At 43.1% G+C, this 13,652-nt stretch overlaps 2 protein-coding genes across 2 annotated transcripts; one reads left to right on the forward strand and one right to left on the reverse strand.

Moving 5' to 3' along the window:
- Positions 1–1,831: 1,831 nt before the first annotated feature.
- LOC120040331 (L-rhamnose-binding lectin CSL3-like) lies at positions 1,832–7,367 on the reverse strand. The gene is made up of 9 exons (XM_038985521.1): positions 7,355–7,367; positions 6,980–7,095; positions 4,225–4,279; positions 4,100–4,144; positions 3,810–3,945; positions 3,549–3,667; positions 2,260–2,304; positions 2,014–2,149; positions 1,832–1,937 (listed from the first exon to the last, which is right to left on the reverse strand). Exons 1-9 carry the CDS (start codon positions 7,365–7,367, stop codon positions 1,832–1,834), a joined length of 771 nt encoding a protein of 256 aa, XP_038841449.1.
- Positions 7,368–9,337: 1,970 nt separating this feature from the next.
- On the forward strand, positions 9,338–12,160 carry LOC120040335 (L-rhamnose-binding lectin CSL3-like). The gene is made up of 8 exons (XM_038985526.1): positions 9,338–9,368; positions 9,671–9,706; positions 9,787–9,831; positions 9,988–10,123; positions 10,229–10,347; positions 11,689–11,733; positions 11,844–11,979; positions 12,055–12,160. Exons 1-8 carry the CDS (start codon positions 9,338–9,340, stop codon positions 12,158–12,160), a joined length of 654 nt encoding a protein of 217 aa, XP_038841454.1.
- Positions 12,161–13,652: the final 1,492 nt, after the last annotated feature.

Genomic DNA, 13,652 nt, shown 5'->3' on the forward strand with positions numbered 1-13,652 from the left:
CTGGTTGATAAAATACCTGTATTTATGGGAAACAGTTTGAAAAGGGTATTTCGCTATTAAATTATATTGTAAATTGGAATGGGTGAGTTGTCTTTTATAGAGTTATCAGAAATATATGGAAAGGTCTGCTCAGTCCAAGATTATAACCAATTGATTACAGCATTACACCAAAAATGGAGGCAGGTGGCAGCAGAACGAGGTAGGGAAGTGGTCTGTCTGCCCAATTTAACAGGATCAAAACTTGCAGCGGAATAAAAATAGCATAAATAAGAATGTATACCAGTTTCATTTGAGGACCAGGATGTTGATATGTGCCATACAGATTGCAAAATTGTTGGGAAGAGATTCCTCTCGATGATTCAAGACTTGTGCTTTTCAGCTAATGCAGATTTCGTAGTGAGAATACAGAATCAATTGACCATTTATTTTAGTATTGCCCTCAAGTAGGTTCTCAGGAATAGTTGAAAATGCAAAACATTGATCTAAAATTGACCCTAGATATACTGTTGGAGATCAATTACTAATACTATTAACGTTTTTCCAACAGTCTGTAGAATCTATTCAATAGAAATGGTATGTTAATCACAGCATAGTTGAAATATGCTGCGTAGAAATCCAAAGTGTGTGGCCAGCAGAGACAGGTGGGATGGGCTAAGGGAAGCTGAGGGTTGGGATGTGGAATTGGAGACAAGTGGGGGTGAAGTTGCTGGGCAAAGGATAGAATGAGATGTAAAATACATTCCAGATAAAACCAATACATTTGAATGACACTGAGGGGCTGTGTTGATACAGTTTAGGCTTATGCCATGCAGGTGTTTGTACAAATGAATCCTCAGATGGACATGGTGCCATACATGCACTCAAACATTGTTGGCCTGGCTGTTTTTCATGGTTGTTTCTCTTATTTGGTGGTGCATAGGGCAGGGAATAGAATTATTTTATTTCTCAGGGTGGAATGTGATGGTTGAGGGCCACCTCTTGGATGGCTGTATCGGTCAGGTCCCCCTTTGACATTGTGGGAGATTTGTCGACGTGCCTGTGACCCTGTGTGTCTCTGGATAAGAAGCTGTTAGACTAATGTGATGTAGTTGGGCAGCTTCTCTGGAAGTATGTTTAGTAAGAGAAGAAATAGTCTAGCTGAATTTACACACTAACAATTGGTTCATGATCCAACCACTTAACTATCCATGTTTGTAGGGTCTACACATTGTATAAACATTTCTCACCCATCCAGGTCTGCTTTGTGACCAGCTTAGCTGGTGATTAATACAAATTAGGACCATTAAGGCTGCTGATGTCATAAGTACTACCCGTCAGTGATTTGAGAGGCAGGTTCAATTGATTTAAAAATTGTTTGACCATCCAGATCACACTGCCTGAGGTGGTCAGGAAAGAGATCACAATGAGTATTATACTTGTCTACAACTGCCTAAAGGTGGGCACAGATTACAGACATCAAGACAAAGGCACGTTAGCCCCAGGTACAAATGAGACCGGTGAACACCGTGTAAGAGAGAAAACCGGACACATGGTCAGTAATATTGGTGTGACATTTAGTAATATACAAGAGGCAACCAGTATCGTCTTCCAGCCACGTCATTTAATTCAGACCAACAACCAGTTCAGAAATGTTTCAGCACAAAATGCACAGGTTTACAATGGTCATTGAAGTTGATTTGGCGGTTGGAGGAAAACAGCACGACCCGATGAAGATGTCCCAGAAGCCTTGTACATCTTCAGGTTCCCCAGGAAGATATCCTACAAGACAAACCATCAGTACCAGCATTCTAGTTCCCAGTCATGTGTGCATGAACATATTCAACACTCACATTCAGTAACAGGTGTAAGCCACATCCAAGTACTTGTAGGTTCCGACACAGGGGTCGCCGAATACGGAGTTGGATACCTTGATGATACACTGGCGCTCTCCGTCACACCTGTGTGAAACAGGTAGAGGTTAACATCACAGCCAATGAGTGCCTACAGGTATATGCACACTAAAGGTTTCAGTACCTTTCTGCCATTGTCCTGGTGGTGGATGGGCTGAGGCAGTTGGTGTTTTTGAGTTGTTTATGTGGGCGCCCAATGGAACACACATCGTGTTGACGACGACCATAGTTGGCACGCTGAATATGGATCTCACCCCGATCTGAGGAAGAGAACGAAGAAAAGGATTACCAAATCTGGTTGTTTGTGTGGGCTAGTGACTAACATACGTCACTACATGAATACACCGTACAGTAGTGTTGACCAGCTTACCACATAGTAGTTGAGAATCAGAGCCTTCACATATGATGCTGCTTACTGCAAGGACAACACAGGAGTTACACCACACAAATTCAGGTGCATTTTAAACATGTTGGCATGAACTAAAGTATAAAAAGTTATGCGCGTCATCTTCCACCGTTACCTTGTAGTTTCACTTCCTTTTGAACAGTTGGTAAGCTGGTGAAACAGGTCGACCCGCTACACCAAATCTGTATTTCTATGCAGTTTGTGCTGTGCCATCTGTCAGATTAGCTATAGACCCTACCAATCTGTGGGAGTTGCGCTAGCTAGTTACCGTTCACTGAAACATATTCAGTGGTAAACCAGATTAAGTGCACAACCATCAAATAAGCTTGAGAAACTTCCCTTTCATGTTCTTGCTGGCTAATTGAGCGAGATATGTACATATAACAAGGAACAGCAGCAGCATATGAGACAAGTCGAAAAGGTTACTGCAAAAAGGGTCAATGCAGATGGTCGGGGTAGTCATTCAGCAGTTTTATGGCTTGGAGGAAGTAGAAGCCATTCAAGGTCCTGTTGGTTCCAGAGTTGGTGCACCCGTACCATCTGTTATGGAGTAGCAGAGACCAGTATGACTTGGGTGGCTCGAGTCTGTATGTAGGGCCTTCAGACACACGTGGTGTCGAGATCCTGATGGCAGGGAGCCCAGCCTGAGTGATGTACTGGGCCGTACACACTACCCTCTGTAGCACCTTGCAGTCAGATGCCATACCTAGTGGTGATGCAGCCAGTCAAAAAGCTCTCAATGGTGCAGCTGTAGAATTGAGGATCGGAGGGCTGATTACAAATATTTCTAGCCTCCTGGTAGGGAGGGCTCGGCCCTCCGTTTCCTGTAGTCCACAATCAGTTCCTTTGTCGTCTTGGCACCACACTTCCAGGTCCCTGACCTCCCTATAGGCGACGCTAACTAAAGTTGTTTCCGGCTACATTTTTCAATAACCACAGCTTGTTGGCTAGCTAGGGTTAGTTAGCAGGTGAGGGTGGTTTACGCGTTGAAAAACACATGCATGTATGAAACACGTTGTGGCCATAAGACGGCATTTAATAAAACATAGTTAGCAAGCTGGTACCATAGGGGAACAAACCTATTCTATTCCTTTTCTAGCTATCAGCATAGTACACTCTTTTACAAAAGAGTAAAGTGGGTAGGAGTATTAAACAATATCCCAACATGCCACAGTCATACCGATAGTACGTTGAATCTAATTATGGATATTGATGCCCACCACTAAGTGTAATTAGCACACATTGAGACTGACTTGTTTCTTGCTGTTGGACACAGGAGTATTTGATGTCCAGGTACTTATAAGTCCCAACACAGGGGTCTCCAAAAACGAAATTGGATGCCGGGACAACACACTGGGTCTTCCCACCACACCTGTGTGTTTCAAAGACAGGTAGAGGTCATGAGTTCCTACAGGTACACACTACAGGTTCCAGTACCCTTCTACCATCTTCCTGGTGGTGGTTAACACAACAACCACGGAGTTTCTACAGGTAAACAGCACAGGTTCCAGTACCTTTCTGCCATCTTGCTGGTGGTGGATTGGCTGAGGCAGTTGGTGTCGGTGAGTTGGTTATCGGGGCGCCCAATGGAACACATATCGTGTTGACGACGACCATAGTTGGCACGCTTGATTTGAATCTTACCTCCATCTGGGGGAGATGGGGAAGAGACAATGAAAAGGAGAAAGGTGAGGGACAAAGGAGAGCCAAGTATGGGTCTCTATGGTGTGGGCTAGTGACCCTAATCTACAGTAGAAACTATCATAGGTGGTCAGTGAGTATACTGTAGGGTTGACTAGCTTACCACATTGCAGTAAAGCATCAGAGCCTTCACACGTGATGCTAATTGCTGCCAGGACAAATAAACAGGAATTACACACTCCTCATATTAGCTTGGTTAAGTAACATCATCATTATTACATACAGTACCTCCATCCGTTAGTGTACAGCAAGCTGCAGCCAGCACTGAAACAACATCACACAGCTAGTTCAGCAACATCTCACAACATATGCACTTGGACCATGAAGGTAGAATTCCGCATTTGAGTTATACCTACTGGATTATAGTCAAGTTGAGCATTTGGTCTCTTATTCCAAGAATGCAACGTGACAATTATATATTTTTTTTGACCAATAGAAATTGAATGTACCTCAAATCATATAACATGTACTTCATTTACTCTCTAATACAAACATTTGGTCATACATATCCGGAGATTCTGGGGTAATGTTGCTACGTATTCACAATGTATAACCACGATTTCCAGCTCTAAATATGCACATTTTTGAACAAAACATAAATGTATTGTATAACATGATGTTATAAGACTGTCACCTGATGAAGTTGTCCAAAGGTTAGTGATTAATTTATATTTATTGCTGGTTTTTGCGAAAGCTACCTTTTGCGGTGAATAAATGTGTTTGTGTGTTTGGCTATTGTGGTAAGCTAATTTAACCTGTCTAGCCCCGCCCACATTCCACTGAAAAGGCGAAATTCAAAAAATATTTTTTAGAAATATTTCACTTTCACACATTAACAAGTCCAATACAGCAAATGAAAGATAAACATCTTGTGAATCCAGCCAACATGTCCGATTTTTTTAATGTTTTACAGCGAAAACACAATACGCATTATATTAGCTTACTACAGTAGCCAGCCACACAACCGCATTCATTCAACCCAATGGTAGCGATAGCGAAAAAAACAGCAAAATATATACATTTATTCACTAACCTTCACAATCTTCATCAGATGACAGTCCTATAACATATTACACAATACATATATGGTTTCTTCGAAAATGTGCATATTTAGAGCTGAAATCCGTGGTTATACATTGTGAAAACGTAGCAACTTTTTTCCAGAATCTCCGGATATATTTCTGACACTCACCTAATCTGACCAAATAACTCATCATAAATTTTACTAAAAAATACATGTTGGATAGCAAATGAAAGACACACTAGTTCTTAATGCAATCGCCGTGTTAGAATTCTAAAAATAACTTTAGTACGACATTCCGCCCAAAATCAGGGCGGAAAATAATACTAAACATTTTCGACAGAAATACGAAATAACATCATAAATGTTTTCTTACTTTTGCTGAGCTTCCATCAGAATGTTGTACAAGGAGTCCTTGGTCCAGAATAAATCGTTGTTTGGTTTTAGAATGTCCATTTCTTCTGTCGAATTCGCACCACAATGCTAGCCAAGGTTGCTAACATTCCCATCCTCTCTTGGCGCAAAGAACGGAAAACTCCAAAAGTCCCAATAAACGTTGAATAAACTGATAAAACTCGGTTGAAAAAACCTACTTTATGATGTTATTATCATATGTATCAAATAAAATCAGAGCCGGAGATATTCGCCGTGTATACCGAACGCTTTTCAGAAAACAATGTCGAGCTCCCCAGCGCGCCTTCGAAGACAAAGAAAATACCGGACCTGTCACTCCAAAAGCTCTCATTCGGTCTCACATCAAGCTAGACACCCCATTCAACACTCTACTGCCTGTTGACATCTAGTGGAAGGCGTATGAAGTGCATACAGATCCATAAATACAAGGCAATTGAATAGGCAAGGCCTTACACAGAGACCCATTTTCAGAATTTTCACTTCCTGTTTGGAAGTTTGCTGCCAAATGAGTTCTGTTTTACTCACAGATATAATTCAAACAGTTTTAGAAACTTCAGAGTGTTTTCTATCCAATAGTAATAATAATATGCATATCGTATGATCTAGAACAGAGTACGAGGCCGTTTAATTTGGGCACACATTTTTCCCAAAGTGAAAACAGCGACCCCTATTAAGAAGAAGTTAACTTCTCTAGGATAGGGGGCAGCATTTTCACATTTGGATGTGTGCCTAGAGTAAACTGCCTCCTACTAGGTCCCAGATGCTAATATATACATATTATTATTAGTATTAGTATTGGATAGAAAACACTCTGAAGTTTCTAAAACTGTTTGAATCATGTCTGTGACAATAACATAACTTATTTGTCAGGCAAAACCCCGAGGACAAACCATTCAGATTATATTTTTTTTTAGGTCACTCTCTTTTCAATGTGTTTTCATTGGGAATCCAGATTTCTAAGGGACCTTCCTGTAGTTCCTGTCGCTTCCACTGGATGGCAACAGTCTTTAGAAATTAGTTGAGGTTTTTCCTTTGAGAAATGAAGAAGTAGCCATGTTCAGAATGAGTTTCCAGTGAAGTGTACTGTTAGTTAGAGGCGCATGACCAGAAGGCATGCTACACATTGTTTTCCTCCGGTATTGAACACAGATCATCCCGTCTTCAATTTTATCGATTATTTACGTAAAAAAATACCGAAAGTTGTATTACAAACGTAGTTTGAAATGTTTGGACAAAGCTTACAGGTACCTTTTGAGATATTTTGTAGTCACGTTGTGCAAGTTGGAACCAGTGTTTTTCTGGATCAAATGCGCCAAATAAATGGACATTTTGGATATATATCAACGGAATCAATCGAACAAAAGGACAATTTGTGATGTTTATGGGACATATTGGAGTGCCAACCTCCCTCTCAGACGAGCTTAACTCATTCTATGTCCGCTTCGAGGTAGACAATACCAAGTCATCAACTCTTGCTGCTCTGAATGACCAGGTGCTTTCACTCTCCGAGGCAGACGTGAAGAAAAACTCTCAAGAGAAGGTACTCACAAAGCCGTTGGCCAAGATAGAATATTTGTCCGCATGCTCAGAGTGTGGGCTGATCAGCTGGCGGGCATCTTCTCGGACATCTTCAACCTGTACCTGTCCTTGGCTGCAGTACCCACCTGCTTTAAGGAGACACTGAATCAACACAGGTGACCCCCAGGGGTGTGTGCTCAGCCTCCTCCTGTGCTCCCTGTTCACCCATGACTGCGTAGCTTTGCACAACACCACGGTTGTAGGCCTGATAACCAACAATGACGAGTCAGTCTGTAGGGAGCAGGTATGTGAACTGGCATTGTGGTGTCATGACAACCTCTCCCTCAACGTTAGCAAAACAAAGGATTTGATTGTTGACTTTTGGAAGCCGAGGAGGGAACATACCCCGGATCCACATCAACGGGACTGCAGTAGAGAGAGTCACAAGTTTTAAGTTTCTCAGCGACTACATCACTGCGGACTCGTCATGGACCAACATGACAACAGCGTCTCTACCTTCTAAGGTGGCTGAAGAAAGTTGCCATGCTGCCTCCTCTCTAAATACTACTACTGCACCATCGAGAGCGTCCTGAGCGGATGCATCATGGCCTGGTATGGCAATTACTCCGTCCACAACTGCAAGGCACTCCAGCGGGTTAGTCAACAACACCTCTGCAACGCTGATCCTCAAGACTGGGGCCCCACACGGGTGTGTGCTCAGCCTCCTCCTGTGCTCCGTGTTCACCCATGATTGCGTGGCAACTCAATCGTCAATTTTGCTGACGACAGTGGTAGGCCTGATTACCAACAATGACGAGACAGCGTACAGGAAATATTTGAGGGCCCTGACGGAATGATGCCAGGAAAATAACCTCTCCCTCAATGTCAACAAAACAAAGGAGATGATTGTGGACTACTGTAGACAGCAGATTGAGCTAGTCCCCATCCATGTCAACAGGGCCGCACTGGAGAGGATGAAGAGCTACAAGTTATAACTATAAACCTGAAATAGTCCATTCACAGAGTCAGTGTGGTGAAAGCTCAACAGCGCCTCTTCAACTTCAGGAGGCTGAAGAAATGTGGCTAGTCCTCTAAGGCCCTCATGAAATTCTACATGGGCACCATTGAGACGATCATGTAGGGCTGTATCAACGCCTGGTCCGGAATTTGCAACCACAGGGCTCTCCAGATGGTGGTGCGGACAGCCCAACGCATCACCGGGGGCACACTGCCTGCCCTCCAAGACATCTCCAGCACTCGGTGTCACAGATAGGCCAAGAAGATCATCAAGGACCTCAGCCACCCGAGCCATGGCCGTGTCTCCCCGCTACCATCTAGAAGGAGTTGATAGTACAGGTGCATCAAAGTTAACCCCAAGAGACTGAGAAACTGGAGATAGAAGTTTCTTACTCCAGGCCATCGGACGTTGAAATAGTAACCTCTAGCCGGCCTCCGCCCAGAACCCTGCCCAAACTTAGTCTCTGTTAAAAGCAGGGTATTGGGCTGATACCAACTGGTACTCTACCCTGTACCATAGAGACTGCTGCCATATGTATATAGTCACTCAACACGGGTCACTTTAATAATGTTTACAGTAGAGTAACTGTACTGGGGATCTGTGGTCACCAAACTGCCTTCAAGAGCAGCGGTCTCCCTTGACAGGAGTGGCAACTGGGAACATATAAATTAACAAAATCACTCGGACCAGCCTTTCTGGACCGTGGCAGTAAAGCCTGATAAGTGCAACACCCAAAGGGCTCGCACGTTGACGGGCAAGGCACCTGTCCAGCAGCCCTGAGAATTTAAGAGGTAATTTAGGCAATTCAAGGCAATTTACTGCACATACAGTTATGCTGTGTTTGCTCAAGAGTATAATTAATTGGCTGATCCCTCCTGATGACCCGGATTGAATAAAGGGGTGCGTTCAGCAGGATGCAACCTTTTGGAAGGTTCAGATAACAATATGCTATTTTGAACAAATATGTCTCTCCGACATGTAGATTAAGGAAATACGTTGTCTCTATTCATGAAATGTATATCTGCAATGATCGAAGGTTTTTTGACTGAACGTGGCCCATGTAATTCTTCCTTAACGAAGAAGCACCACCTAGATGGCTACTTTAAAATGTTGGAAGCCCTCAATGGCAGTGTTCATGCCAAAATGGATTTCATCCATCTAGAGTCCTCTATCTAACTCCATGAGACTGACTCAATAGCCAGGTATAGACCAGCAAACGCCGGCCCCTAATTGCAATGAGGTGCACCTGGAGACAAAGAGATACACCTGGGTTAATTAAGACATGTCACATAACATAAATACCAGGTGAATTGGGTCTTGTTATCATCAGTTGCATTTTCTCTGTTACTACCACGCCTGTACCTGGAATCATGCGCATGTTCAGACTGACGGTGGTCACATGTGAGTATACAAAATCTGTATCTGATGCAGATTAGAATTTAAATATATATGACCAAATGTTAGTAATAGAAGAATGTCATATGATTTGAGGGACATTCAGTTCCTATTGGGCAAAAAAGTATTCAAAACAAAGTCATATAACAAATGTCACATTTTGTGCCTGGAATAAGAGACCAAATGCTCAACTTGACTATAATACACTTAGTATAACTGAAATGCTTGAGTATAGAGACCAATGCTGAATTCTAGCTTCATGGTCCAAGTGCATATGTTGCTGAACTAGCTGTGTGATGTTGTTTCAGTGCTGGCTGCAGCTTGCTGTACACTAACGGATGGAGGTACTGTATGTAATAATGATGATACTACTTAACCAAGCTAATGTGAGTGGTGTGTAATTCCTGTTTATTTGTCCTGGCAGCAATTAGCATCACGTGTGAAGGCTCTGATGCTTTACTGCAATGTGGTAAGCTAGTCAACCCTACAGTATACTCACCGACCACCTATGATAGTTTCTACTGTAGATTAGGGTCACTAGCCCACACCATAGAGACCCAGACTTGGCTCTCCTTTGTCCCTCACCTTTCTCCTTTTCATTGTCTCTCTTCCCCATCTCCCTCAGATGGAGGTAAGATTCAAATCAAGCGTGCCAACTATGGTCGTCGTCAACACGATGTGTGTTCCATTGGGCGCCCCGATAACCAACTCACCGACACCAACTGCCTCAGCCAATCCACCACCAGCAAGATGGCAGAAAGGTACTGGAACCTGTGCTGTTTACCTGTAGGAACTCCTTGACTAGTGTTAACCAGCAAGATGGCAGAAAGGAACTCATGACCTCTACCTGTCTTTGAAACACACAGATGCGGTGGGAAGAGCGAGTGTGTTGTGCCGGCATCCAATTTCGTTTTTGGAGACCCCTGTGTCGGGACTTACAAGTACCTGGACATCAAATACTCCTGTGTCCAACAGCAAGAAACAAGTCAGTCTCTCAATGTGTGCTAATAACACTTAGTGGTGGGCACCAATATACAGAATTAGATTCAACGTACTATCGGTATGACTGTGGCATGTTGGGATATTGTTTAATACTCCTACCCACTTTACTCTTTTGTAAAATAGTGCACTCTGCTGATAGCTAGAAAAGGAATAGAATGGGTTGGTTCCCCTATGGTACCAGCTTGCTAACTACGTTTTATTAAATGCAGTCTTATGGCCACAACGTTTCATACGTGCATGGGTTTCTCAACGTGTAAACCACCCTCACCTGCTAACTAACCCTAGCTAGCCAACAAGCTGTGGTTATTGAAAAATGTAGCCGGCAACAACTTTAGTTAGCGTAGCCTATAGGGAGGTCAGGGACCTGGAAGTGTGGTGCCAAGATGACAAAGGAACTGATTATGGACTACAGGAAACGGAGGGCCGAGCCCCTCCCAACCAGGAGGCTAGAAATATTTGGTATCAGCCCTCCGATCCTCAATTCTACAGCTGCACCATTGAGAGCTTTTTGACTGGCTGCATCACCACTAGGTATGGCATCTGACTGCAAGGTGCTACAGAGGGTAGTGTGTACGGCCCAGTACATCACTCAGGCTGGGCTCCCTGCCATCAGGATCTCGACACCACGTGTGTCTGAAGGCCCTACATACAGACTCGAGCCACCCAAGTCATACTGGCCTCTGATACTCCATAACAAATGGTACGGGTGCACCAAGTCTGGAACCAACAGGACCCTGAATGGCTTCTACTTCCCCCAAGCCATAAAACTGCTGAATGACTACCCCGACCATCTGCATTGACCCTTTTTGCAGTAACCTTTTCGACTTGTCTCATATGCTTCTGCACCTTGTTATATGTACATATCTCGCTCAATTAGCTAGCAAGAACATGGAAGGGAAGTGTCTCAAGCTTATTTGATGGTTGTGCACACTTAATCTGGTTTACCACTGAATATGTTTCAGTGAACGGTAACTAGCTAGTGCAATTCCTACTGATTTGTAGGGTTTATAGCTAATCTGACAGATGGCACAAACGGCATAGAAATACAGATTTGGTGTAGCGGGTCGCCCTGCTTCACCTTCTTGGGTATAGCCAGCCAGTTTGCTTAATTAAAATGTTAGCATTTTGAGAACTGTTCATAAGGAAGTGAAACTACAAGGTAACTGTGGAAGATGACGAGCCTAACTTTTTATACTTTAGTTCATGCCAACATGTTTAAAATGCACCTGAAATCAACATTCCCTATTAGTGCCCATCACTAACATTTCACCAGGCTAATGTGTGTCTTAATTTGTGTGGTGTAACTCCTGTGTTGTCCTTGCAGTAAGCAGCATCATATGTGAAGGCTCTGATTCTCAACTACTATGTGGTAAGCTGGTCAACACTACCGTACGGTGTATTCATGTGGTGATGTATGTTAGTCACTAACCCACACAAACACCCAGATTTGGTAATCCTTTTCTTCGTTCTCTTCCTCAGATCGTGGTGAGATCCATATTCAGCGTGCCAACTATGGTCGTCGTCAACACGATGTGTGTTCCATTGGGCGCCCACATAAACAACTCAAAAACACCAACTGCCTCAGCCCATCCACCACCAGGACAATGGCAGAAAGGTACTGAAACCTTTAGTGTGCATTTACCTGTAGGCACTCATTGGCTGTGATGTTAACCTCTACCTGTTTACACAGGTGTGACGGAGAGCGCCAGTGTATCGTCAAGGTATCCAACTCCGTGTTCGGCGACCCCTGTGTCGGAACCTATAAGTACTTGGATGTGGCTTACACCTGTTACTGAATGTGAGTGTTGTATATGTTCATGCACACATGACTGGGAACTAGAATGCTGGTACTGATGGTTTGTCTTGCAGGATATCTTCCTGGGGAACCAGAAGATCTACAAGGCTTCTGGGACATTTTCATCGGGCCGTGCTGTTTTCCTCCAACTGCCAAATCAACTTCAATGACCATTGTAAACCTGTGCATTTTGTGCTGAAACATTTCTTAAACCATTTCTGAACTGTGGTTGTTGGTCTAAATTAAATGACATGGCTGGAAGATGATACTGGTTGCCTCTTGTATATTACTAAATGTCACACCAATATTACTGACCATGTGTCCGGTGTTCACCGGTCTCATTTGTACCTGGTGCTAACGTGCCTTTGTCTTGATGTCTGTCATCTGTGCCCACCTTTAGGCAGTTGTAGACAAGTTTAATACTCATTGTGATCTGGATGGTCAAACTATATTTTAATCAATTGAACCTGAGTCTCAAATCATTGACAGGTAGTACTTATGACATCAGCAGCCTTAATGGTCCTAATTTGTATTAATCACCAGCTAATCTGGTCACAAAGCAGACCTGGTTGGGTGAGAAATGTTTATACAATGTGTAGACCCTACAAACATTGATAGTTAAGTGGTTGGATCATGAACCAAATGTTACTGTGTAAATTCAGCTAGACTATTTATTCTCTTAATAAACATACTTGCAGTGAAGTTGCCCAACTACATCACATTAGTCTAACAGCTTCTTATCCAGAGACCCACAGGGTCACAGGCACGTCGACAAATCTCCCACAATGTCAAAGGGGGACCTGACCGATACAGCCATCCAAGAGCTGCCCCTCAACCATCACATTCCACTCTGAGAAATAAAATAATTATATTCCCTGCCCTATGCACCACCAAATAAGAGAAACAACCATGAACAGCCAGGCAAACAATGTGAGTGCATGTATGGCACCATGTCCATCTGAGTATTCATTTGTACAAACACCTGCATGGCATAAGCCTCAACCGTATTAACACAGCCCCTCAGTGTCATTCACATGTATTTTTATCTGGAATTTATTTTACATCTCATTCTATCCTTCGCCCAGCAACTCCACCCCCACTTGTCTCCAATTCCACATCCCAACCCTCAGCTTCCCTTAGCACATCCCACCTGTCTCTGCTGGCCACACACTGGATTTCTACGCAGCATATATATTTCAACTATGCTTTGATTAACATACCATTTCTATTGAATAGACTCTACAGACTGTTGAAAAACAATAGTATTAGTAATTGATCTCCAACAGATCTAGGGTCAATGTTTTGCATTTTCAGCTATTCCTGAGAACCTACTTGAGGGCAATACTAAAATAAATGGTCAATTGATTCTGTTCTCACAAAACCTGCATTAGCTGCAAAGCACAAGTCTTGAATCATCTCATACACCATGGAATCGGTAAATCAAATCTCTTCCCAACAATTTTGCAATCTGTATGGCACATATCAACATCCTG

This window comes from Salvelinus namaycush, unplaced genomic scaffold (assembly GCF_016432855.1).
Source record: "Salvelinus namaycush isolate Seneca unplaced genomic scaffold, SaNama_1.0 Scaffold342, whole genome shotgun sequence".
In the NCBI taxonomy this organism is placed as follows: Eukaryota; Metazoa; Chordata; class Actinopteri; order Salmoniformes; family Salmonidae; genus Salvelinus; species Salvelinus namaycush.